Source organism: Mauremys reevesii, linkage group 3 (genome assembly GCF_016161935.1).
Source record: "Mauremys reevesii isolate NIE-2019 linkage group 3, ASM1616193v1, whole genome shotgun sequence".
NCBI classification, from domain to species: domain Eukaryota; kingdom Metazoa; phylum Chordata; order Testudines; family Geoemydidae; genus Mauremys; species Mauremys reevesii.
Genome location: NC_052625.1, coordinates 84,992,920 through 85,020,863, shown reverse-complemented (window position 1 = coordinate 85,020,863; position 27,944 = coordinate 84,992,920). Strand labels below are relative to the sequence as shown.

Below are 27,944 nucleotides of genomic sequence, written 5' to 3'. Positions count from 1 at the left end.
AGCCAGTTTGGTCCCCAGTGCAGGGCAAGTCATCCCTAGGGCTTCTCTAATGTGCACTGGCAGTAACCACAGCCATTCTGCTGGCCCACAATTGCTGGAGCACAGTGCGTTTTAGCCATGTTCTTTTCTGTACATGAGAAATTCTGGTCTTGTCTACCATTATTCGTAGAAGACTCTATGGCTGATTGACAAACTAGCATGCTTATGACATCAGGGAAACCATATAAGTGAAACCTGAGTAACAGATGGGAAGTAATTATCTTACTCTTAAATTCTTGTTAACACCTATTCAAGTTAAACAGTTGGGAGAAAAGCTCTCTTTGTTAAAGATTCAGCACTCTCAACCCTTTCATAGGGATTGAGAAAATGCTCACTCAACTTTTCGGAATCATCTAAAAAGTCCTCTAGCAAAAACAGAGAAGGTGAAACATGACATTCCTATATTACTAAGACTAAATCAGCAAAAATTGCCTCCCAGTTTTTAAATTTGTGCTCTGCAGGTCACCTTTAACACTTTTCTTTCTGTAAGGGTGTCTAGAATGAAATTTAGAAGTGACTTAAAAACTGGAGCTGTATTTTTTTTAAATAAAGTTAATTGCCACTAGGGCCACCTTATTTCAGACAGATATTCACTGTCTTGGAAGATGACTGGGTTGGTAAATGTAGAAACATAATCAACATCTGGTAGCCTCAAGCTGCAGTCTTTGCTGTTTTTTTTTCTTTTGTGTATTGATTGCCCTCAGAAGGGGCTTTATGGTACACATCTCAAGCCTGAAGGCATGAGCCTTTGTGTTGTTAAGTTTTTGGCAGCCAGCAGCTGGATGCCCATATTTTAAACACATTTGTCCTTTCTTCAGGTCTACAGAATGCATTTTAATTATATATAGTTTCACATCAGCCCCAGGACGTTGCCTGCTAATGCAGTGGCAACTCTGTAGCTGCCTGTGTAGCAAGACAAAGGCTGTTGTATTTTCAACATGTTTATGCCTCTCAAAGACCTTTTCATCTCAGAGAAGAACTGTGCAGTGTTTGGGAAAATACATCATTAGAAATAAGGTGCAATGTTTTAACAGTGAGGGCACTTAAGCATTTGAACAACTTATCAAGGGTTGTTATGGATTCTCTGTCACTGGACATTTTAAAATCAAGATTGGATGTTTTTCTGAAAAAAAAATGTGATCTAGTTCAAACAGGAATTAATTCAGGGAAGTTCTATGGCCTATGGTGTTGTGTTTGAGAGCTGAATCTGGGGCATTCCCCCTTTTCCCTAGATCCCAAAGAAGCTCCTCCACATAAGCTCTGCAAAAATACAGATTAGTAGGTGGGCTGATGACATGGGGAGGCGGGGCCTGTTCTTTGTCATATGCTCTATTTCACACAACTGCAGGGCAAAGTTGTTCAAGGTGCTTCTAAATGAGTCCACCGTAGCTTGTCCAGGTTCCTTCTATGCACTGTGGCCCATTCCCAGCCTGAAGGGGGTTCTGAAATGGCAGCGGAGAGATCCTGGCGGTCTGGACCCTTCAGGCCCTACCAAGGGGCTGCAGGGATCCGTGGAAGCCTGTAGGTAGTATGGACACGCAGGGCCTCAGCTCATATGGCCATTGCCTCCAGCAGGTCCCTTCCAATGAAAAATGCAGATTAAGAGGATGAACCCTGACCTCTTCTGTGGTGTGGGGAAATCTTACCAGCTCCTACAGAAAAATGAGCAGGAAACTCTACATTTCTTCTCCCTCATGTGAGACAAACCTGCCTATATGAGGTATAGAACCTTCATTCCTATTTCCCCCCCTCCCCCCATTCAATTTAGAATCCTCATTTCTTTTTTTCCTTCCTCTATGGGAGACACTATTCTACATATGGGTGAATCAAACAAAAGGAGCCTGATTCTCTTTCTGATAAAGACTTCTTATTGTAACTTATACTGAGTGATCTAGGAGCTATTGATCACTGTAGAACAAGCAGCAAAGAGTCCTGTGGTACCTTATAGACTAACAGACGTATTGGAGCAGGACAAAGTCGGTATTCACCCACGAAAGCTCATGCTCCAATACGTCTGTTAGTCTATAAGGTGCCACAGGACTCTTTGCTGCTTTTACAGATCCAGACTAACATGGCTACCCCTCTGATACTCTAGAACAAGCAGCTCTCTCCTAGGCTATGGCAATCTTCCTCCCATTAAAGTTAAGGAAAGACACTCATTTCAGTGAAAACATGACCAGAGGCTGAATCAGCATAATAGACTTCTCTCAGTCCCATAGAAACACAAACATAGTTTTGCAAAGTTCAGAAATGTTAACGTTCATTATTTGGGGGAAAAGAAGATGGCATAAGAACGGCCATAATGGGTCAGACCAAAGGTCCATCTAGCCCAGTATACTGTCTTCCAACAGTGGCCAATGCCAGGTGCCCCAGAGGGAATGAACAGAACAGGTAATCATCAAGTGATACATCCCATCGCCCATTCCCAGCTTCTGGCAAACATGCTTGGTACTGGTCCCATATCTATCAATTCAGTATTTCCACCCAATTCACTTCTATCTGCTAAAGAGTACAAATTATGAAGTGCCTTTCAAACATTACATTGCCATCAAGTCCTTCAGAACGTTGTCCAGAATGTTTTCCACAGCTGTAGAGTCCCAGAACATTAGAATTTTCTCACTTTACATCACTTTCAGTTTAGTTGAAAACACTATTGTTGTCCTAATTCATAGATTTTAAGGCCAGAAATCTGACCTGTGTATCACAGCCTGTTATGATTTGGCCCAATACAAATTATTGGGCTTAATACAGGAATAATTGAGTGAAATATATCTTCCAGAAAAGCATCCAGAGTTCATGCGAAAAAAAAAAATCATGAAATAGAGAATTCACAAATTCCCCACTGGTAGCTTGTTCCAAAGGTTAATGCATCTCACTATTAAAAAAAATTATGCTTTATTTCTCATTTGAATTTGTCTGACTTCAACTTCTAGCCATTTGTTCTTGTGGCACCTTTCTCCACTAGATTAGAGAGCACTTTAGTACCTGGTATTTCTCCCCATGAAGGTAATTATACACTGTAATTAAGTCACCTCTTAGCCCTGGTATGCACTATGAACTTACGCTGGTATAACTGCATTGTTCAGGGGTGTGGAAAATCCACACCTCTGAGCAATGCAGTTATAACGACCAAACTTTGGTGTAAACAGCACAAGGTTGGTGGAAGGGATTATCCTGTCAACACAGCTACCACCTCTCAGGGAGGTGGAGTACTTATGCCAATGGTAGAAGCTGTCCCATCAGCATAGGTAATGTCTTCACTAAGCACAACAGTGGCACAGTGCTGTAAGTGTAGACAAAGCCTTAATCTTCTTTTTGATAAACTACATAGATTATGCTCCCTAAGTTTCTCACTGGAAGGCTGTTTCTCTAGTTCTCAAAAAACTTTGACACTCTTTTCTGCACTTTCTCCAATTATTTCAACATCTTTTATAAAATGTGGCCAGCAGAACTGGACACAGCATTCCAGTACTGGTGTCACCAATGCCACACCTAGGTAAAATAACTCCTACTCATCACTCCCCTCTTGATACAGCCAAGGATCGCATTAATCCTTTTTTGCCACAGCATTGCCATGGGAGCTCTTATTCAGTTGCTTTTCAACTATAATCCTTAAATGAGCTTAAAAGTCACTGCTTTCCAGGATACAGTCTCCCAGTCTGTAGGTATGGCCCTGCATTCTTTGTTCCTAGATATATGATCTTGCATTTGGCTGTATCCTAATTTGAATTGGATGGGCCCAGTTTACCATGTGATCCAAATTGCTCAGTACAACTGGCCTGTCATCATCATTCCCCACTCCACCAATCAACAAATTTTATCAGAAGTGATTTTATAGTTACTCCTAGATCATTGATTTGATGAAAATATTGAATAGCGTTGGACCTAGAACCAATCCCCGCAGAACCACATTAGAAAGACCCCCCCCCCCCCGCATTTGGTGATCATTCCCTACTGAAAAAACAGTTTGAGATCCGTCATCTTGTTCTTAAACCATTTAAATTACCAAGTCTATAAAAGCTTTCTTGGTGATGGTAATTTCCTTCCATCTCACCTGTACGGCTGGGCTAACATCTAGACACTGGGGAAGATCTTGTTGCCCTCATATGTCATGTCTGACTGCATGTGCTGCTTTAAGTAAACAACCATCAGAATTGTACTTGCAAATTTCTCCTACTTCCATAGCTTCTGTATTAAGATCCTGAATTATCAGTGTGGATAGGATAATTTTTAATATTCAGATTATACATTGAGGGAATCATGTTGCCCATATAAACTAGTTAATCCAGATTTCCTGTATTGTCTTATTAAATGTCAAATTTGAGAGTACGTCTTATCTGATCTTCCAAATTTTCAGAGTGACATGATTGCTGATTGAATAAATGCAATGAGTGAAGCTTTCTTACCTACTTGCCCTCTGTTATTTTAATCCCCAGTTTTCATAATCCAGGTTTGCTTTTCATAGCTATTGATTTTTAGAAATCTCCCTAAGGATGGGCACAGTGCTGATACTGAATGTCCATGGGCAAACAGAAAAAAAGAAGTGTTATTCCTTCAGCTTTGAAGCTCACTCTTCAGGACAGCACTTGAGCACAACTTTAAGCATATTCTTAAATCCAACTGACTTCAATGGGACTTAAGCATATGCTTACATTTTTTGCTGAATATCAGCCAATATCACAGACACTCCTCAGGCTGATATACTAGTTCCAGTACACCCCTCAAACTAGGATAGTTTTGGATACAGACAGTTGTAGTCTAGGGATTGGGGCAATGTCCCTGTATTCCTTATTCTTCTCATGATTACAGCAGCATTGCCAATACCAAGAGTTCAAAAATCCAAGTCAGACCCCCCAAAATCATGAGATTGACCTAAAAATAAATCACAAGTATCTTTAAAGAGATGAAATCATGTGTTTTAGTCTGTCTTCAGATTTTTAAACTCTCTCTGCCTGCTCCCAATGTGTGTGTGATGATCACAGTATTGCCAACTCTCATACTTATTGCAAGAGAGAAGATTCTGGCCCCTGCTGTAGGCGCTCTCACAATAATGCAGGTCCCGTGCTCTCTTTCTCACCCTCCCAGGCCATGGCAGCCACCTGTTCCCACAGATGCTAAAGTTTGCACAGCTCCATGCATGACATTTCTCACCAGTGTGACAAAGTCATTAATCTCCCCTACACAGACTCCTGCCAATGCTTGGGGGAGGAGGGGGATCATGTGAGGAACTTTGGAGACTCCCTCACTGACAGGGGACCTCACACATGGAGCTGCACAAAACATTATGCTCCCCCACCAAAAGTCAGTTGCTGCTGCTACTACTTGCCCCACAGAAGTCAATTAGTGCCTCTCACCTTTTTGTGGGCCTGGCTACTGCCCCTGATCCAGCTGCTCTCCTGCAGGAAGCCCTCAGGCCTTGGGAAAGCCTTCCCCCCGCCTGCCTAATTTCAGGGTGTTACTCCAACCCAGATATGAGCTACCCCCAGAGGGATCCCCAGCCCACTGAGAAGAGAGCTGGGAAAGCCCCCTCAGCCTTTAGAAGGTTGGGGCCTAGAGCTCAGCTGGCAGAGTGTGGGAGCCAGCTGTTCCAGACCAGACCAGCAGGTGCAGGAAGAGTGCCTCTCTGGATGATAGTGGCTCTGTTTTGCCCCTGAAGAAAGAGGATGGAGGTGCAGGCTAGTCAGTTACCCCCAGAAGCTTGCAGGGTGGGGAATCAAGACCATCAGGCTCTGCTATGCAGACTCCAAGGATAAGTGGGAGCAGTTTGGGGGATGGGACAATAGGGAGTTGGTGGGATTTGTATAAAAACTTCAAATACTCTTAACAAACGAGTTAAAAATACCTACAGAACTATTTATGGGAACCCTTTAGCAAGGTGTAATATTGCTGCCAGATGGCTAGCATTCAGAACCCAGGCTCTGGGGGTTTGGAGGAACAAATGGCAGCAGGGGTTGAGGAGTGGGGAGGGCTCAGGGCAGCAGATACCTGCTGAGGAGCCCAGCATGAGGCTGGGGAGCAGGTACCTGCCAGGGCTGAGGAGTGCTGATGGCTGGGATGGGAGAGGATGACTTCGGAGAGCAGAAGCTTTGGGAAGAGGAAGTAAATGGGGCTTGAGGCAAAGGAGGAAGGGGATGGGAGCAGGTACTATCTGGGAGCAGTGAGCCAGGAGAGATCAGGACAGAGGGAGGGAAAGCAGGAGCCAGAGTACGGTAGGCTGGTCGGGGGCAAGGAACCATGCAGCAGGTACACCTGGGGTGCCCCCAGAAATTTTTCACCTAGCACGCACAAATGAACCCCTCATTTCAGGGGGGCAGTGTCAGAGCTACCAGACCAAGCTTCATTGAGTGGTGCTGTGACCTCATGCATGGGGTTGCACCACCAGTCAGTTTGGGAGCACTGGTGACCAACTGCCCTTTTTACTCTGCCCTCCGGGCAGCCCAGCCTCTGCCAGTTGTGTGCACTGTGTGTAACATGTGTACAGCTGTGGGGGCCACCACAGGTACCTGCTGGGGACAGGGAGCAACAAGAGTTGAGATGGTGGGGGAGGGGAATGTGGGGCTAAGGTGGGCAGGGGACAGTGCGGGGAGGGAGGAAAGGGATCAAGGAAGTAGGCGGCTGCTGGGAACAGCTTCAGCAGGGGGCAAAATCATGTGACTGGCCATAAATCTGCAAGAGTTGTCAACACTGTTAATGCTTACAGGTTAAAATCTTCTCCATAGCTATGCAGGAGGAGTCAGTTAGGAAACCTCTTAAAAGCAGTCTGTGTCTATCTGCTCAGACTTCCACAGCCAGAGAGAGGCAAAATGACTACTGCCAGGAAGAAATTCATTGAGAGGTTGGATCAGGCCATGGCTACTGCTGAAAAGATGGTCCCAGAGGACCTGCTGTGCTCCTATAAGGGGGTTTTGTACCCTGTTATCCATTGCAGTGCAGAAACTTTCAAAGCTCTCGAGTCCTTTGAAGCCAGGAGTGATGATGTGTTATTAGTGGGATACCCTAAAACAGGTAAATATATTGTTTTCTTTGCTTCAAATGAAAATAGTGTTAGGTCATTAACATTATTAATATAGACATGTAATTTAAAACAATGAGACTATCCCTTTTTGCTGATGCTAAGCTAGCTTCACTATGAAGATCATGTACTGGAGATTGTTCAAGTATACTCCATGAGGATGGGGGTAATATATTTTCTTGTATTCACTGCAGAACAATTACTGTAAGGCTGAGAAGATAAACGAGCAAAAGTCAGTTATGGTTTGTAAGGCTTTATCTCCTTGCACATACGTAGTATTTGGTATCAATATGCACAGTCTGAGCCACATCAGGCTGTCTCATCCACAAAAGGGGGAGGAGGGAAGAGGGGGCAGGAGAACTGAGAATTAAAGGGGGACTCCTATGATTAGGGGGCTAGGATCAGTTAATTTGGTCCTTAATGCAGCCACTTTATATTTTGACCAGATTCCTTCTGTCATGGACAAGGGAGCTGTGTGCAGGGGCCCTGGGCAGGCTGGATGCAGGCTCACAATAAAGCTGCTGATTATGTTTCAGATGTGGGTGTTTAAGCTTGTTGGATGTTACCACTAGCCTTCAGAGAACTGTGTACCTCGCTCTCAGGCTTGGTCTACACCAGTAAATTAAACTGGTTTAACGATGACGCTCAGGGGTGTGAAAAATCCACACGCCTGAGGGTACGTCTACACTACGGGACTATTTTCGATTGCATAATAAACTTTTGTAAAACAGATTTTTTTAAAAAATCGAGTGCACACCACACTAAACAAATTAAAATCGTGGTGTGTCCGCATGGTCCGTGGATTTCTGTTTCTCTGCACTGCGGGTACTGGTGCTAGCTATTCTATCCTATATAGTAGTTCCCCCCCTCCCCCCCTTGAACTTGAGGGTTGAATCCCAGTGCCTGATGGAAAAAAAAAAAAATGGTGGTTGGTGGTAATGTCGTCAGTCACGTAGTCACGCCGCTGTGAAAAACAAGCACAACAGCATTTTTTTTTTTTTCTTTTTTTTGCTGGCCCCCTGGCAGATGCCATAGCATGGCAATCATGGAGCTTGTTTTGCAGCTGTGTTCTGTACTAGTGTACTAGATGAGACCGATTCAGAGAGGCGATTCCCACAGCCACACACAGATGCTTGCTTTTGACAGCAGAGATGAGCAGAGATGGTTACTACCCCCCATCCAAACCCCATGATGAATTGATAAATTGGATGATCATGTACAGTCCTTTTTTTGTGCATTTGCTGCAGCCCCAGCCAGCCAGCAAGCGCCAAAGCCAAGATTGGTTTATTGCCATATTCCATTTTGCATTGTTCCATCGCCTTGTACCCATAGTCATGCCCCAGTAGTGCCCGATCAGGCCAGGCGCAAAAGATGAGTCCTGACTGACTCCTCCTCCAATCCAATAGTATCTAAAATTTAAAATAGAAAAATAGAATCAGTGCTGCCTGAAAGTGCTATGAGAAACCACGTATCCATCAGACCAGAGAGCACAGCTGCTCTGTGTGCAGAAATTATTATCTGTATATCTGTATGCTACCTGTCAGGTGCTGCAGTTGTTGATCTGTGTGTTTCTTTCCTTTGTTGGCATTTGCCCCCCACTTGTCCCCCAATTAATAAAAAATGAGAATATAGGAATGAGACAATGAGACACTGAAGTGAGAAATGAAGTGGTGAGAGTCCAGCTGAGCTGCTAGTCCAGATAGTCCAGAGCAGTGTGCAGAGTGTAACAGGACCAGCCAGGCAACTGAATCTTTTCTTACATTCCTGCTTTCTTGGGGTGGGGGGTGGGGAAGCCTTTACACAGCTGCTGTGATGATGATGGAGGCCACTAATGTGCACCATCACACCACATCCAAACATAAGGATTGCACCATGAGGACCATGATGATTGGATTTTTCAGCTTTGATGATGATGATGTGCTATGATGATTGATACGATCAGTTATTGCTATGAGCTTGGGGAGCAAGGATGGAGCAAGGATGTGCTGCAGTAGTCGAGCTATCTGCAGGTCTGCAGCATTCAGCAAAGATATCTGTAAAATCTGAAGAGTATAAGAGTGGCTTCTAATTTCGGGGCCAGTAGTGGGGACTGCCAAGCTATGCTTGGGGGGTGATGGCGTGTTTGACCCCTGACAAGCCCTTGACTGTGCAGCAGCTGATGCAAAAGAGTTCAGAGGAATGCAAATCAGAAGCTGCAGGAACTGTGGGATAGAGGATGTCTCGCATCCCCATGCTCTTTTTTCCGCTATGCTGGCTTGCTATGGCGCATGCTTCTGGCCTTGCTATGTCTGCTGAAAAGATTTTTCTGGAGATTTCTGATTTTTTTCTTCTGGGATCTGAATTTTGCCTTTCTAATCGGAGGCGCATATCGCGCGATCACATCCGCATGGTTTTGCGAGCTTTTTTTTGCGGAGTCCACATTTCCATCGGAGCTCATTATTTTGATTGCAAATATTCAAAAAATTCGCTATTCACGCTGCTTTACCTGTTTACCGTTTACTGTTCAGATTGCGTCCATAGATTCCTGTTTGCCTGATGTGCTGGTGCAAGTCCAGTCACGCTCCCCAGCGCCCGTATATCATCATAGGCCAATACCGAATGCCAATACCACATACGTTAATACCACACTTACCCTAATACGAAATTTTAATTAAAAATAAACAGCTAAAAGAAAAGAAGTATAAGAATCCTGTGGTGGTGTTTTATAAACTAAAGCAATGTAAACTGTTTTGCTCTGAGGGTTTGCTAAGACAACTTAACACCTAGTGTAGACAGCTTTAGGTGGATGGAAGAATTCATCTGTCAGCCTAGCTACCACCTCTTGGGGAGGTGGATTAACTATGCCAAACAGGAGAACCCCTCCTATCTGCGTAGGTAGTATCTACAGGGAAGCACTACAGCATCCCAACTGCAGCAGTGCATCTGTGCACTGTACTATTTCAAGTGTAGACAAGCCCTCAGATTTTCTACTACAGCATATCAGGATTTCATTATTAATCCAATGTTCCTATATGTCTGAGGCCATTTATCAGATGTAGATTCAAGTGAGGGAAATGTAAGTTTTCTATTGATATTTTTTTCTAATGTATTTTAATCTTGGCTTTTTGTTTTCTTATACTAAGTTTTTTAATGATAACTTAACCTCAAACTAGGTGTATTAGCCATCAGAAAGGGCATATGGAAAATCCAGTTCTTATCTGTCACAGTTTGCTGTACATGGCCAGCTTCAAAAACTGAACAAATGAAAAAAAATTAATTAGAAATGCAGTTTATCCTCAAACAATCAGATAGTATGAACTAGCAGGCACCAGCATGAAACTTCTAAACAATGGACAGAAAGCTAGCAGGAGAAGGAAATTAAAACTCATGTCTTATAAGATGCTGCATATTGTAAACTGCAGTCTGGAAAAATATGGTTCAAAGGTAGATGGCAAACATTGGAGGTGTGATTCAACAGCAAATTATTGGGCTCAAAACAAGAGTAACTGGGTGAAAGTCTATTATCTGTGTTATATAGGCGATCAAACTAAGTGATCAAATGGTCCCTTCCGGTCTTAAAAAAATAAAATAAAAATATCTGTGAAGCAAGGAGAATTTGACTCTTTTAGAGCTGTGTGAATAACTGATTTTTCATTTCACTGGCAGTTCTGAAAAAAGATTTGGGGTCAAGCTGAAACCAAAATTTCAGAATTTTCAGTGAATCAAAAAGATAGAAAAAAATCATTTTGGGTCAAGCTCATCATTCTGCTTGACCCAAAATGAAACATTTCAGTTTCTGGCATCTTTAATAATTTTGTTTAATAAAAGCAAAATAAATTACGAAATGAAGGGCTAGGTTCAAAGGGTCTTAAGGACCATCCACCAAATAGGGGATGAGGTGGTTCCCTTCCCCCACACCCTTAGCCTAGAGACTCAGGTACTTTCCTGAAATATGGAAAAATCAAGTTAAAATTCCCTCCTCTAGCATAAGGACTTGAAGTTAGGTCTTCCATATCCTAGATATGTGCCCTAACCACCAGGTTAGGGAGTCTTCTGGTGTGTGTATATTGGTCTCTCTCAGTCTCTGCTGTTGAAGCTGTTTCACTTTGCATAAATAATTAAATGTTCATTGATCCAGAGAATGATTCTGGATCTGGTGGTTACAGCACTCTGGTTCCAATAGCTTTCCTGCTGGAAGGCATGCTCTGCCTCAATATACAAAACTTTAAATATGGCCCAAGGCACCCTCCCAAATGTCATTGTATTCAGGTCATCTTACATTTCATAAATTAATCTTCCAAGAGGTGTAACTTCAGTTTAGTTCATGAACCAGGCCTGAAGTAGTTCAGATGAGAATAGAGTTTTCTTTGCAAAGCAATAGCCACTGTGCATACAATTGGACATTTTCAGAAGTAACAGTGTGATGAAGCAAATGATCATTATCCCCTATTAAAAGCTAATGTTATTGCAAGCAAAAAACAATTTTTGTGGTGGGCAGGGAGAAGATTTTGCTCTCTGAAATTGCAGCATCATCTCCACTGAATGCAATCTCCTTCCATTTAACTACACCAGAAGAAAGAGCACAAATATTATGGCTGAACTTAAAATAATTTTACCTAGCTCTCTCATTAGTAGACCTCAAAGTGTTTTACAAAGGAAGTCAGTATCATTGCCCCTATGTTACAGATGGGGAAACTGAGGCATAAAGCAGTAAAGTGACTTGCCCAAGGTCACCCAGCAGGCTAGTGGTAGAGCCAGGAATGGAACCCAGGTCTCTTGAGTCCCAGTCTATTCAGTAGGCCACACTGCCTCCCCAACTTTCATTATGTAACATTAAAAACAAGCTAAACATTTACTTGCATAAGTTATTGAACAACAGCACAAACACTAATCATTATTTTCTGCACTGTAGAACTAGAAAGTCACAGCTATGCATTTTAACAAAGGTAAAAATCTGGATTCTCCAACATGATGGAAAACGATGAATAGGTAGCTACTGAATTAAATGCTAAAAAAAGCAAAACAAACCAACCAACCAGAAATACCTATTCACACAACAGAAACCAATCTATATTAGTGCAGTACTACAGTTATGAATTAAATGCACCTGGGTTGGGAAATTAACAGGTAGTTTTAATGTTATCATAGTAACATGAAATAGCCTACATCATACAACTAAGGGGAGATGTTATTAGGGCCAAAATTGAAGTCAGTCACCCAATTCCCATTGATTTTCAATGGGAGATGGGCACTTAACTTTCCTTTGTGCTTTGAAAAAATCTTCCCCTTAAGTCTACCTTCAATCAGTTTAAACAGTCATCAAGAAGATTAGATATTTTTAGGTGCTTGTGCTGTGCCAATCAACAGGGTATGTAAACACCTTCCAGAATCTATATACAATAAAACAATAAGACTTGTATCTATATATGCCAATACTCCTAGACCATTGTGATATCAGAGGTAACTCAACCAACCACCACCCTTTACTGTACAGGTAGTTTGCATGCACCAATTTCATTGATTGTTACAGAATCATAGAAGTGTAGCTGTAGAAGGGATCTTGAGAGGTCATTAAGTCCAGACCCCTGTGCTGAGGCAGGACCAAGTAAACCTTAGCCATCGCTGACAGGTGCTTGTCCAACCTGTTCTTAAAATCCTCCAGTGATGGGGATTCCACAGCCTCCCTTAGAAGTCTAATTCAGAGCTTAACTACCCTTATAGTTAGAAAGTTTTTCCTAATATCTAATCTAGTCCCTTGCTGCAGATTAAGCTTATTACTTCTGGTCCTATCTCCAGTGGACATGGAGAATGACTGAGCAGTCTTCTTTATTACAACTCTTAACATATTTAAAGACTTATCAAGTCACCTCTCAGTCTTCTTTTTCCAAGACTGAACATGCCCAGTTTTTTCAACCCTTCATTATAGGACAGGTTTTCTAAATCTTTTATCATTTTTATTGCTCTCCTCTGGACTCTCTCCAATTTGTCCACATCTTTCCTAAAGTGTGGAGCCCAGAATTGAACATAGCTGGGGCCTCACCAACGTCAAGTAGAGTGGGACAATTACCTCATGTCTTACATATGACACTCTTGTTAATACACCCCAGAATGATATTAGCCTTTTGTGCAACTGCATCACATTGTTGACTCATATACAATTTGTGATCCACTATAACTCCCAGATCTTTTTCAGCAGTATTACCACCTAGCCAGTTATTCCCTTTTTTGTAGCTGTGCTTTTGATTTTTCCTTCCTAAGCAAAGTATTTTGTACTTCGCTATTAAAGTTTATCTTGTTGAATTTAGACCAATTCTCCAATTTGTCAATGTCATTTTGATTTCTAATCATGTCCTGCAAAGTGCTTAAAATCTGCAGATGACACCAAGCTGAGAGAGATTTTATAGGTATATCCTCCACTCCATTGACAAAGTCATTCATGAAAATATTGACTAGTACCAAACCCAGGACTGACCCCTTCAGGCCCCACTAGATGCACCCTCCCAGTTTGACAGTGAACCATCAATACCTACTCTTAGAATATAGTATTTCAACCAGTTGTGCAACCCACCTTATAGCAATTTCATCTAGACCTCATTTTCTGAGTTTGCTTATAAAGATGTCTTGTGGGACTGTATCAAAAACCTTACTAAAATCAAGATACATCATATCTACTGTTCGCCTTTATCAACTTGTTTAATAATTTGTTTCAGGATCTTTCCAGGTACCAAAGTTAGGCTGACTGGTTTACAATTCCCCAGGTCCTCTTTGTTCTTTCTTTTAAAGATAGGTATTATGTTTGCCCTTCTGCATTCCTCTGGCACCTCACCTGTCCTCCATGAGATCTCAAAACCATTAGTAATTATCTTTTGAGAAAATTTAAGGAACTACATGAAGCACGTAGGATTAATTTCATCAAGCTCTGATGTCTTGAATAATTTAAATGTTCTTCAACTTGTGTTTTTCTATTTTAGCTTGCATTCCTTCCCCTTGCTGTTAATATTAATTGTCTTGAGTATCTTATCACCATTAAACTTCTTAGTGAAGACTTGAGCAAAAGAGGTATTAAACACCTCAGCCTTCTTGGCATCATCAGTTATTAGCTCTCCTTCACTGCTAAGTAGAGGACCTGCACTTTCCTTTGTTTTCCTCCTAATGTATTTGAAGAACCTCTTCTTATTGCCTTTTATGTCCCTTGCTAGGTATAACTCATTTTGTGCCTTAGCCTTTCTGATTTTTTTCCCTACATTTTTGTGCTATTCTTTTGTACTCCTTCCTGACAACTTGTCCATGTTTCTACTTTAATTTTTAGGTCATTAAAGAGCTCCTAATGGAGCCATATTGGTCTCTTACTAGTCTTCCTATCTTTCTTTCACATCATGATAGTTTGCAGTTGTGTCTTTAATATGGTCTCCTTGGGAAACTGCCAGCTCTCCTGAACGCTTTAGGTAAGTTACCATGAGAAGAAAATCTATCAGTTCTCTGAGTTTATTAAAGTCTGCTTTTTTGAAGTCCATTGTCCTTATTCTGCTCTGCTCACTCCTTCCTTTCCTTAGGATCAAGAAATCTATCATTTCATTATTGCTTAGTTTCATCCAAATTGCCTTCCACCTTCAGATTCACTACCAATTCCTCTCTATTGGTCAGAATCAAGTCTACAATGGCTGTCTCCCAGTTACTTCCTCCACTTTCCAAAACAAAAAAATAAAAAGTTATCCCCAATATATTTCAAGAACTTATTGGAAATTTTGTGTTTTGCCATATTACTTTTCTAATAGATGTCTGGGTACTTAAAGTCCTCCATTACTACCAAGTCTTATGTTTTGGCTGTTTCTATTATTTGTTCTAGAAATGCCTCATCCACTTCCAGTTTCTGATTTGGTGGTCTATAGTAGACCCCTACTATGACATCACTTTTTTTTTTAAAAACTCCTTTTATCTTTAACTAGTGTAGAGGTGTGGACTCACCCCTGCGGCGCCTCCTTCTGGTTGTCTGTGGGAATTAGCTCTTTTTCCAGACAGGAGCACCCTCTGCAGGCCAGTGATCCACCTGTCCTCTTGGCCCCTGTGTCCCTCCCTGGACCCCGGTGCCCCTTTAACTGGGGTGCTGCTCTCTGGCAGTACTTCACCTCAGTTTTGGCTACTGCCCAGTTTCCATCTAGCCCCTGTTCACTAGGGAAGACTGCAGTATCAACCACTCATCATAGGCTAAGGGGTTTGGACTGGCTGTCTTTGCCTACCCCTGGGCTGCCCTCTGCAACCCCCAGTACTCTGCAACCCCCCGGCCTTATGCTAGGCCGCAGCCTGGGGCTTTCCAGGCTCAAGCTTCCCCAGCTCCTCTACCTTTCCCCAGCCCTGCTCCATGTTAGTACCCTGTCTCTAGCTCCATGGAGCCAGGCCCATCTCCCCCACCAGGCAGAGGAAGACTGAGTGGGCCTCTGGCTCAGCCTTTTATAGGGGCCAGCTGGGCCTGATTGGGGCATAGCCCCAGCTGAGTCTGCTTTCCTCCAATCAGCCCAGGCTTCCCTTCCCAGGGCTGGCTTTAACTCTTTCTGGGCTGGAGCGGGTGACCACCCCACTACACAGAGACTTTCAACTGGTCTGCCCCTTACCTCCTTATCGACCTTAGAACAAGTGTATATATTCTTGATATATAATGGAACACCTCTTTCCTTTTTATACTGCCTGTGCTTCCAGAACAAATTATACCCTTCTATGCCAATATTTCAGTCATGACCCTTATCCCAACTAGCACACACAAAAACCCTAAACACACATAGCCCTTCACCAGAGCACATAGTCTTCATTTGTCACCTGCACAAATCAACTACAACAAAACCCAACTAAGAATTCCCATAACCATCCACACTCACATCAAAACAAAATTCCCCTGTGACAGATACTGCATGGGACCATGGTAGTCAATTTATGAATGGTTTATGTATGATTGTGTTTTACTCCATGGGGGAGGGTTACCACAGCTTCTCCAGGAACTACAAACAGTGAGGGACAATTACCCTGGGAATGGTAAACAACTCCTCAGCAGCATCACCCCAGGGGTGTTTGCAGATACGGGTTCAAGCTGGGTTTTCCAGAGACTCAAACCAAAAAAGGGCGTTTAGTATGAAAAGCTGAGCTTGAACTGACACAGGACCCTTTAATTCAGCGAAGGACAAGACCTTCTGTCCCAGGGGGTCCCCAACCCTTGTGGAAGGGTTGGAAAGACTTTGGCTTCTAGGACCTCCCCTCAGACTGATGGCTGAGCTCTGGTAAGCTTTTATCATGTACATAGGAGCATTTGTTGTTTTTGGTATTTTTTTTCCTTTAATGCTTTTACCCTAAAAATAAATGTACTTTGCTTTGTGAAGGCTGGTTGGTAACTGGTACACACTGCTGTAGCCCCAGAGAAAGGTTAACCTCACATACTGGGCCCTGGTCAGACCTACTGAGGGACTGTAAACCTAAAACCCTGATCTGGAGGGAAAGAGATGCAGATCCCCACCTGAGACGTGGCAACTGGGAGCCTGAAACCTTAAGTGGGTGTCCTCCACCCTCAAGAAAGACCCAAAAGCAAGGGGTATGAAATGTGACCCCCTCTGAAAGTGGTCAGGCAGGGGTCTGGCCAGGGGTTCCCCTCCCAGACATCTCCCCTTTCTTCTGCAACTCCAGCCTATGCAGCCAGTCTCTTCTTTTTCATCTCAGCCCTCAGGCCGAACCATGCATCCACCTCTTTCAGAGTATACAGGAAGAAAAGTTCAATAACTGAGAAGTTGTTTGGTGCCCATAAGGGCTTTCACCTTAGCTCCAGGACTTGGGGTCTGGACCCTTGTGTAGTCAGGGTCTTCCCCAGCTCGATTCCCTGCCGAGGGGTAGACTCTTATAGTTGCCCCACCTTTAGGGGCCCACCCTCTCTACCAGACTCTGATCCAGGGTTGAAGTTCTGCACTTAGAAATATTAAATAGCTGCCTCCCTTGATCACTTCCTACCTGAATTCCCCCCCAGGTTAAATTAAAGAATTGAACCAAAAATAAAGTTTCTGACCTTCCCAAACAGTCACCAGTCTCTCCTCTGCAGGCTTGGGCACGACTGTGTAGTCAGGTCTCAGGCAACCAGAGCTCCTGGCTAGTTATTTCCCCAGACCTCAGGTCTGCTCTCCCACTGAGTTGCTCTGCTTCCACTTTTAAACTCCACCTCCAGCTTGTGCAGGCTTTGTAGGTGCAGCTGGGTGGGGCTGCCTGGGCCCAGAGCTGCTCCTTAGCCACTTCTTCTCCTGTGTGAGGTTCGTACACCCGTGCAGTTAGCACTGAAACTGTGACACCCTCCAGCACAACCCCCTCGACACAAATCAACACAAGTAGCACACACAGCTCCTTACTGCAGCGCACACACCTAATTCATCACACATCTCCCAGCACAACACACACATACACTTTCCCAAGTCATCTGTTTAAGGCTTCTTAGAGCTGCCTGCCAGTGGAGTCAGGCAGCTCAGAGAGCCACCTGGGCATGGAGTCTAGAACCTTCCAGCCCCACCACATCCCTGACTAGCTGCCGGATGGAAAGCTATGCCGGCAGTTGCTTGGTTGAGTTGCACGCACATGAATCTGAGCTTTGTTAAAACTGCCAAGGTGCGGGAGGGGTGATGCCTGAAATGGTCATACTTACCATAAATTTGAGTGGCAAAGCTGCAGGTCATCACTAGTTATTAATAAATGAGGTGACTAATACTAGTCTGATTAGGTCTTCTTTCCTCGCCTGAGGAGGAAAAGTTAAGGTGTGTTTTTATTATATTTTTTAATGTATGGGGTATGCCAAACAGCACAACATATACAACAACATATCAATAGAGCACTGGCCTTAGGTGGTGTCAATGTGTGTTACTCTTTTTAAGCCAATGGAGTGATTCCCTTTTACACCATCTGAGAATCCGGTCTTATATATTTTCATTACTATAGTAATGATACTAAAACCCCACACCTTAACTCTGCCCCTTCAAGGGAGGAAAGGAGAGAAACCTTTGACCTATGTTAGTCACCTAGTTTATTTGTAACATTGGCAATTGCTCAGATAGCAGGGTGGTGGGTGCAGTATAGGAACCTAAATAGAATTCACACCAAAAAAAACTTCATTTAATGTTAGTTAAGGTTGTTCTCATAATTAAACTAAACCATATAAAATTAGAAAATATAAAGTTAACGCTTAAAAGGTTTCAGAGTCAAGCACATTCAGGTTAGGAAATGAAAGTTGGCCAGGCAACCTTAATTCACCCCCCTCCCATATGTATGCATTATGATACAGCCTTTAATTATACGATCCCATATTATTATTTACACAAACCCCTGCTTCATTCAGTGCCCAGGACAGACCTCCTCTGGAGTTGAATAAGAGCTGTGTAGTGAAAGTGTGTGTTGTCTTTAAGTCCCTTGCCTAAATTGCTGCAGAAGTTGTAAAATGTGCAGTGAATGAGGCAGGGATGAAAGTAACTTACAGGGCTTACCGGTACTGCCAGAGTCCTGAAGGGGCATGGCCTCATCCAGAAGAGGCGAGGCCTCTCAAGATTTAAAGGCACTGGGGAACCAGCTGTGGCTGGGAGACCCGAGCCTTTTAATCAACCAGAGGCTCCCAGCTGCAGAGGTGGCTGGGAGCCCTCCCGGGGCTCAGCGGCAAATTAAAGGGCCCGGGGCTCTGGCTGCCAGGGGGAACCCTGAGCTTTGCGGGGCTGGAGCAGGGATTTAAAGGGCGCGGAGCCCCTTTAAATCCTGGCTCCAGCCTGGCCGCCAAAGCCGTGGCCAGGATTCAAAGGGCTCTGGGCTGCCTGCAGCCGTGGGGAGCTCTGAGCTCTTTAAATCTCAGCTGCAGCTAGGATATAAAGGGCTCTGGGCTGCCTGCAGCGGTGGGGAGCTCTGAGCCCTTTAAATCCCCACCATGGAAGTTGATGAGGTCCAGCACAGCGTACTGGCTCTTGCCGGTATGCCATACTGGACCGGACCGGCTTACTTTCACCTCTGACTGTATGTATGTGTATGAATGTGTCACAAACAATGCAGCTACAGCCTGCCACCGACCAGCAGCGACCCCAGCAACCGGCCCCTGTGGGCTGCTGCCTGCAGAGAGCCAGCAGGTGCCGCTGGGCTGGGTCTGCCGAGGAGTAAGTAACCAAGGCAAAAATAGTAACATTTAAACAGTAACATTTCAAAGGGTATGTCCTGTGATCAACTACCGGCTGAGCAAGTGCAGAATGGTGGTGGCAAGTGTGCCCTGCCCCTGTTTCAGTTACTATTGACTAAACAGTAATGAACAGCAAACTATTTTTAATACTCACTACACAGTTGGGGGATGAAACTGGGATTTGGATTGGGTGAGAACACTGAACACAGTCTACTCAGTTTCTGTGAACAAGACGAGATCGGACAAGCGGCAGGACAGCAGAATCCATGTAGCAGCCAGGCCGTCCCAAGAGGATTTCTGTTCGATCCCTATATGTATTGACCTTCTTTTTTATATTTTTTTTATTTTTTTAAAAAAAAAATAAATGTTTGTTTATTTATAGCACCGACTGATCTCCCCTTCCTGATTCAGAGTCCGCTCGCCCCATGTCCAACCAGGAACTGAGATTCATTTCCCGGGCTTTTCCTGTATGGCTGATCAGAACATCTGAGTCAAAGAGGATCTGCAAGCAGTTTAGACATCACAGCCATGATCCTCTGCTGGGGAGGGAATGGGATAGATTTGAACTTGGAAATGGTTCCTGATTTTATTGTGTTTAGGAGATCCCCTCATCCCCGGGGGCAGAAAAGAACTGCCCCTGCCATAGTCACACACACACCCAACAACAACTGAGAGTAAAATTAACAAAGATGCCAGAAATGGCCCCTAACTCTGGGCACTGAACTGCACAGGGAACATCTGAGTTTAAACTGTTCTTTTGCAGGCAGCAGCAGCAGGCATCTCAGCCAGTGTCCCTACTGCAACCTAGAGCCTAGAGGAAAACCCTTGCTGGGGGCGGGGGGAATGGGGAGGAATGCAGAGCCTTGTCTGCAGCCTGGCTGGAGGAGTGGGAGGCAGGAGATGAGAAACCAGTGTGACAGTGAGTTTTCCCTTCCACCTGCTTTTATTAGCTCTGGATTTAAGCTGTCCAGCCAAATGCTTGTATTTGTTGTGTATATTAGTATTGGAGAGATCCCCTCATCCCGGGGGCAGAAAAGGACTGCCCCTGCCATGGTCAAACACACCCTCCCCTCGACCCCTCTCCCCAGCTACTGTGAGTGAAATTAACAAGGATGCCAGAAACCTAGCCCTGGGGGCTGAACCATCAGGGAACAGCTGACTTTAAACTATTCTTATGCAGGGAGCAGGCTTCTCTCTCCCTCCCACAGTCAGTCTCCTTTTCTTACCGGTCCTCTGTACCGGCCCGTACCAGCTTCCTTTCATCTCTGAGCAGGGGATTGCAGGAAGAGAAAGGACAGTTTTGTGGTTAGGGCAGGTGAATGCTGCCTTGAAGACTCAGATTCTATCACTGCCTCTTCCACCAAGTTCCTGAATGATGCTGGGTAACTCACACCAAACTTTGTTAATAGGTAATTCCTTCTGCATGCAATTAAAGGCTGCATCATAATGCACATGCACAAGGGAGCCAAATTAAGGTTGGAAGGGCAATGTTTAATTCTGGCGGTTCCTAATTTGAGAGTGCTTTACTCTGTAATCCTTTTTAATCCTTGATTTTGGATTTCCTATTTTTTTTTATGGTTTGGTTTACTGATGAGAGCAACCTTAACTAACCTTAACCTTTACTGTTAAACAAAAGTTTGTGAATTTCCTTATTTTTTTGATTGAAAGAAAATGTTTTATATATGTGCTATTTAAATAAAACATTTATGTATTTGTTGTCTTCAGTGTATATGTTTTCATTATTATCTATGTGAAGCTCCATGTCACCACTCAGTGCCATATTGAGCAATACATTGAAGAGTATTACAGGACCCTCCTGTTTGTTCAAATGGCCTGGGGACATCCAAAACTTTTGGATAACCAGGTGTTCAGATAAATGGAAGTGCTAGAGGATTAAGTGCTGGAGGTCAGAGGCAGCAGGAGGGGGGTGGGGCCAAGCTGTGCTTTGCTCCTGCATGCTGCAGTGACTCTGGCTCCCTGAGGTGCTGCCTGAACAGAACCTGAGGGAGGGAAGGGAGTGATGATGGGGAGTAACCACAGGACCCGCCTCAGTGCTTCTTAGGTGCTTCCCAGCCCTGCCTAGGACATCCACATCATCACTATGCTGTAGTCAGAGGGAATACAATTCAGTCCTTCTGTTCAAAAGCATAGGTTTTATGACATGGGTGAGTAATTTTAATTCCAGCCAATAGAGGGCAGTGGTACTGCACCAGTACAGCTTCTCATTGGTGATGAGTGCACCTGCAGGTGGTGTAGATTGGAACACCTTTATAGGTTCTAATATTTCAGTGGAGCTGCTTTTCTAATGTTCCTTTAAAAACTGACATGCATTATGCTTTCCTGTACTTTCTCTTATCTCTGTGATTCTGAGGAACAGAGAATGATATTTTTTGAATCTCTTTTAAAGCAAGACATGTGCAAAAATAATTGGATTTAGCCTTTCACAGTATATTTATCATTAGATGGATAGAACTAAAAGTGTATGTTGGTATTTTTAAAAATAAATTTTATAGGTGCAAAAATGCACCTATCATTATTTATTTGTATTACTTTAGGGCCTGGGAGCCCTGTAAGGAAGCAGTTCCTTATACAATTCACAGTCAATCTGGAGAACTCATTGCTAGGGGATGTCGTGAAGGCCAAAAGTATAACAGGGTTCAAAAAAGAACTAGATAAATTCATGGAGGATAGGTCCATCAATGGCTATTAGCCAATTTGGTCAGAGATACAACCCCATGATCTGGGTGTCCCTAAACCTCTGACTGCCAGAAGCTGGGACTGAACAACAGGAGATGGATTACTCAATAATTGCTCTGTTCTGTTCATTCCCTCTGAAGCATCTGGCACTGGCCACTGTTGGATGACAGAATACTGGGCTAGAGGGATCATTGGTCTCATCCAGTATGGTCATATTTACATACTTACTTCTCAAAGTCCTTTGAACTCTATAACTTTTAGTAACAGCCAGTAATCTATAAAACCACTTTGGCAAACAGGTATTACTATCTTTTGTTTTTTTCAGAAAAAGTTCCATGTAAAACTAAACATGCATTCTCATGCTGGGTTATGATGTTTGCATTCATAAACTGAACTATATCAAGTGCAAACACCAGCTAACATGGAGGCAGATTGGAAAACTACTGGAAGGCAAGAAAACACAATAGGAAAACTAGATGCTCCAGCCAGAAAACAGATCTTCTGATAAGGTTTTAGATGTTTATTTTATTGACCATGGGACTGAAACCTGTTGTAAAATCTCTCAGGATGCAACGTAAGTGCTGCTGCCTTTTTCAGCCTTGCCTACGCTAGAGAAATTGGCCAGTCTAAAAGCTGATTTGATTGCCTTGAACACTTCTAAAACATTTGTGTCCAGGCACACAAGGATTCCATCTGGTTTACAAGCATTCCAAGAATGGGCTGTAGACAACTAGGCTTTCCACAGGTTCTCATGAACTGGTTCTGTCTAAACTGGGGGTATGTCTACACTACGGGATTATTCTGATTTTACAGAAACTGTTTTTTTAAAACAGATTGTATAAAGTTGAGTGCACGCGGCCACACTAAGCACATTAATTCGGCGGTGTGCGTCCATGTACCAAGGCTAGCGTCAATTTCCGGAGTGTTGCACTGTGGGTAACCCGTAGCTATCCCGTAGCTATCCCATAGTTCCCGCAGTCTCCCCCGCCCATTGGAATTCTGGGTTGAGATTCCAATGCATGATTGGGCAAAAACAGTGTCGCGGGTGATTCTGGGTAAATGTCGTCACTCAATCCTTCCTCCGTGAAAGCAATGGCAGACAATCATTTCACGCCCTTTTTCACCTGGATTGCCCTGGCAGATGCCATAGCATGGCAACCATGGAGCCTGTTTTGCCTTTTGTCACTGTCACCGTATGTGTACTGGATGCTGCTGACAGAGGCGGTACTGCAGTGCTACATAACAGCATTCATTTGCCTTTGCAAGGTAGCAGAGATTATTACCATCCCTATTGCACCGTCTGTCATTGTAAATTGGCGATGAGATGATGGTTATCAGTCATTTTGCACCATTTGCATTTGGAAATTGGGGATGATGGTTATCAATCCTTTTGTACTGTCTGCTGCTGTCATGGGTTCTCCTGGCTGGCCTCGCTGAGGTCGGCCGGGGGCGCATGGACAAAAATCGGAATGACTCCCTGGGTCATTCCCTTCTTTATGTTTTGTCTAAAAACAGAGTCAGTCCTGCCTAGAATATAGGGCAAGTGTACTAGAGAACCAGAGAGCACCGTTGCTCCATGTCAGAACCCCAGAGATCCCACAGAAATGATGAGCTGCATGCCATTCCAGGGGGTGCCCCTGCAACAACCCCACCCGTTGCTTCCCTCCTCCCTCAACCCTCCTGGGCTACCGTGGCAGTGTCCCCCCCCCCCGTTTGTGTGATGAAGTAATAAAGAATGCAGGGATAAGAAACACTGACTTTTAATGAGATAAAATGAGGGGGAGGCAGCCTCCAGCTGCTATGATAGTCCAGGCAGCAGCCTCCCGCTGCTATGATAGTCCAGGCAGTATAGAATCTTTTCTTTAGACATGAAAGGGGGGGGGCTGATGGAGCTCAGCCCCCAGTTGCTATGATGAGGACAGTTACCAATCCTTTTGTACCATCTGCTGGGAATGACCGGGAGTCATTCCTATTTTTACCCAGGCACCCCCGGCTGACCTCACCGAGGCCAGCCAGGAGTACTCACGGGCTGCTGCTGCTGATGGATAGCAGTCATATTGTACTGTCTGCCACCGGGAAGGGGATGCTGGTGTTCAGCGCACCAGCAGCATGCAGTAGACATAGGGTGACATTGAAAAAAGGCGAGAAACGATTTTTTTCCCTTTTCTTTCGGGGGGGGAGGGGGTAAATTGACGACATATACCCTGAAACACCCGGGAAAATGTTTTTGACCCTTCAGGCATTTGGAGCTCAGCCAAGAATGCAAATGCTTTTCGGAGACTGCAGGGACTGTGGGAGAGCTGGAGTCCTCAGTCCCCCCCTCCCTCAGCATCCATTTGATTCTTTGGCTTTCCGTTATGCTTCTCACGCAGCACTGTGCTGAGTCCCTGCTGTGGCCTCTGTCTATCATAGCCTGGAGATTTTTTCAAATGCTTTATCATTTCGTCTTCTGTAATGGAGCTCTGATAGAACAGATTTGTCTCCCCATACAGCGATCAGATCCAGTATCTCCCGTACGGTCCATGCTGGAGCTCTTTTTGGATTTGGGACTGCATCGCCACCCGTGCTGATCAGAGCTCCATGCTGGGCAAACAGGAAATGAAATTCAAAAGTTTGCGGGACTTTTCCTGCCTACCTGGCCAGTGCACCCGAGTTCAGATGGCTTTCCACAGTGGTCACAATGGTGCACTGTGGGATACCGCCCAGAGGCCAATACCGTCGATTTGTGGCCACACTAACCCTAATCCGACATGGCAATACCGATTTCAGTGCTACTCCTCTCATCGGGGAGGAGTACAGAAATCTGTTTAAAGAGCTCTTTATATCGATACAGTGCAGCAGTAGTCTTTGAAAATCTCTCAGAAAACACTGCTTCTGGTAGCTGAGCCAGGGACAGTGAGCTAAGAACTCTGAAGTCTGTGTATCTGAAATTGCTTAAGCCAGCGCTAGTGTAGTCATGGTCAAAACTTAAATCAAATCAGCCTGGTTAGTGTGAACACACTGATTGGACTGGTTTAAGCAAAACATTTCAAAGTGGTTCATTTCTCTAGTTTAGGCCCAGCATAAATGACACATCATTAACTGGTCAGAGTCCAAAAGCAGAATGCAAAGGCCTTCACAGCACTGGGGAAGTTTACAAAATCTGGTTCAGCTGTTGGAGATTTAACTAAATCAGTTATAAGAACTGTTTTGTTCCCTGGAGCAGTGTCTACTTTGAGACCCCAAAAAGAGTTTGAATTTTTTTGTACACTTCCCCAATGCAGACTAGATCCTATTCACATTGATGAGTACTTACTCATGTGAACTGTCCTGCTAACCCATTGATGCTATGTGTAAGAGTAAGTGCTCACCAAAATGAGTATGGGTTCCACAATCAAGTCCTCAACTTTTACCATAGTAATGCAGGTCTCAGTTAGAAGACTATATACAAGGCTTAAAGTTGGCTGTGTCAGATAGACTTGCAGTCTCAGCTTAAATAAAATAAATAAATCATGAAAGGAGCTTTGAGGTATGTCTCAGAGGAGCTGTGTGCAAGAGCACTGGTAAATCTGGAACAGCAGTTTCTGAATGGCTGAGTCCAGCACTTAGCATTCACATCACACAACCAGATGAACTTAGTGGAGTTGCTCCAAGTTAATAGTGAAGAATTTGGCCTGCTATGTGTATATAGGACACAACACACACACACAAATCTTCTATAGGATGTGCAGAAGAGGGCCAAGTGCTCACAGCAAGAGCCAAAAGGTAGACCCACTGCAGAACTTGGCTAAGGCAGAAAACCCTCTCTAATCAAGCAATAATGTGAACGGCCACAACTTGACACAGATTGGGTTCAGAAAGACCAAATCCATGCTCATCTAGTCCACACTAAATCTTCCTTTTCCCTCAGAGAGGCCCCAGGTGTCTCTTCCATTCACCAAGTTTTCAAACAGTTTGTGAAGTCCTAGAGTTGCCTAAAAAAACCCCAAAACTTTTCCTGCAAGAAATTTTGAACAAAAAGTCTTAATTTTAATATTATTTTGTTTGAAGTTATTTTAGAGAAAAAAGCTGAAATGATGTAACACTTTAAGTGAGAACAAAAAAAATATGTTGGATTTTATAATTTCCTGGAAAAGAACTCAATTTTAGTGAAGCCATAAACTTTCTACAAATTATTGATCAACTTTGCACACTGAGCTCTGGGAAAACCTCTGCATGTTCAAATTCCATTTCAAATGGATATAAATAATCAGGAACTTGGGAAATGATTGATTGCTAATCATGTCCACATGCTATGAAGGAGAAAATGATACTTTTATTTATTGTCTTTAAAAAGACATTGTGTTAACAAAATGCTAACTTGTATTGTAAACTGTAACAAGTTTACATCAAAGGCTGGAGGCTAGGTTGGTCTATGGGTTTTTGGCGGATTTCACAATCTCTCAGCAGATGTCACTCACAGAGGTTGCTTTGACAACCTGAGTGGAGCAAGAAAGTTTTTGCTGTTAGAAGGCCAAGAGCTTTTTAACACATAAGCAACAAGATCAAACACACAAGGGCATTTAATATTTAACATCTTATTTACTTTCTCTTCTGTAAAGGTTGTCTCTTTTTTGGGGGGAGTTAACATAAGTTGAACTTGTATTGCCTGATCTCTTTCTGGGAATTTACAAGCTGACATTCTTGAAATGAACATCTCTCTCTCCTCATGAGAAAGCATGTGACAACCTGCATTCCATTTTAGGGCATGGTGGTCTCTCTCCTGGTAGCATACGATTGAGAGCACAAGTGGGACAAACCATCTAAGGGCTCAATCCTACAAACCCTTAAGCCTGATTTAACATGTGAGTAGTTCTACTGACTCCAACAGGAGCACTCATACATACAACATTACAGACAAGTGAAAATTTTTGCAAGGTCAGGATCCAATAAGCCACTGTTCAGAGGGCATTTTTCTGCCTGAGTTTCTAACCTCTCCAAAACCTTTGCATTATTCCTCTTTCCTCACCACCCAAGTAAATATTGTTAGCTAACTTTATTTACCCTTGTTACAGAGCCTCTCTGTCACCCAATGTACTGCACTGCCCAGCCAGTTCACGTGGCCTCACAGTCAAACACACACCAGGATGTTACTTTTTCAGCACCTGTGTATTTAGCCTTTCCTTGTGTAACCCTTTTGCCAGGCCGAAACAAAAGCAGCAAGGGCCGGGTTCAATACATAGGGGTCCCTTCCCTACAATGTAATGCAAACCAGCTCGAGCCCCCACCCAGTGACCTGGGAAAATCTTACACACACCCCTGGGCGCCTCAAGGAGGCAATACTTCCCCTCTCTCAAGCACAAACTCTTGGTGTAGCAGAAAAGGTTTAATTACATGAGATAAACCACAAGCATTAAATTGGGAAAATACCTCAGCTAGAGTTCATAGATCAAACCATGAGCAAAGACCCACCCAAGGAAATTGGGCCGTGTCCTTCTCTCTGGTCTCTTGAGTCCAGAAACCCCCAAATCACCCGCAGTCCCAAAAGTCCCACAATCCAAAAGTCTCTGTCCCGGGTCAGGCAGCCCCAGAGTTCGAGAGTCTACCTGCAGAGGTCCCCCTCCCAGCCTGGGTAGAAAGGGGCACCTTACGTGGTTTGGGGCCAACTGCCCTGCCTCTTCATGGGGTTCTGCTTCCACTAGTCATCCCCGCAACTGCTCAGCTCCGCTTGCTCCGTGGGCTGCTCCACCCGTCCCACAGCTGCTCCGCTCTGCCAGCTGCTCTGGTCCACCAGCTGTCCTGTGATCCGCTCCAGCCGTCCTCAGAAACTGCTCTGCTCCACAGTATAGCTTCAGTCTCCCCCACTCGTTAGCACAGTACTCTGTGCTCTCAGCTCAGCAATTCCAGCTCTTTAGTGAATTCAGCTCATAGGGTATGGCTACACTTGCGAGTTGCAGCGCTGGTGGAGGCTTTCCAGCGCTGCAATTAGTAAGTGGCCACACCTGCAGGGCACTTCCAGCGCTGCAACTCCCTGGCTGCAGCGCTGGCCGTACACCTCACTCAGCATGGGGAATAAGGATTCCAGCGCTGGTG

At 44.0% G+C, this 27,944-nt stretch overlaps 1 protein-coding gene across 1 annotated transcript in view; it reads left to right on the top strand.

Annotated features, from left to right (window-relative positions):
* Positions 1–6,842: 6,842 nt before the first annotated feature.
* LOC120401650 (sulfotransferase 6B1-like) overlaps positions 6,843–27,944 on the top strand; it is a 33,209-nt gene continuing 12,107 nt past the window's right edge. The window contains exon 1 of the mRNA XM_039531802.1: positions 6,843–7,044. Within this exon, the coding sequence (XP_039387736.1) occupies positions 6,843–7,044 (202 nt within the window). The remainder of the gene's footprint in view (positions 7,045–27,944) is intronic.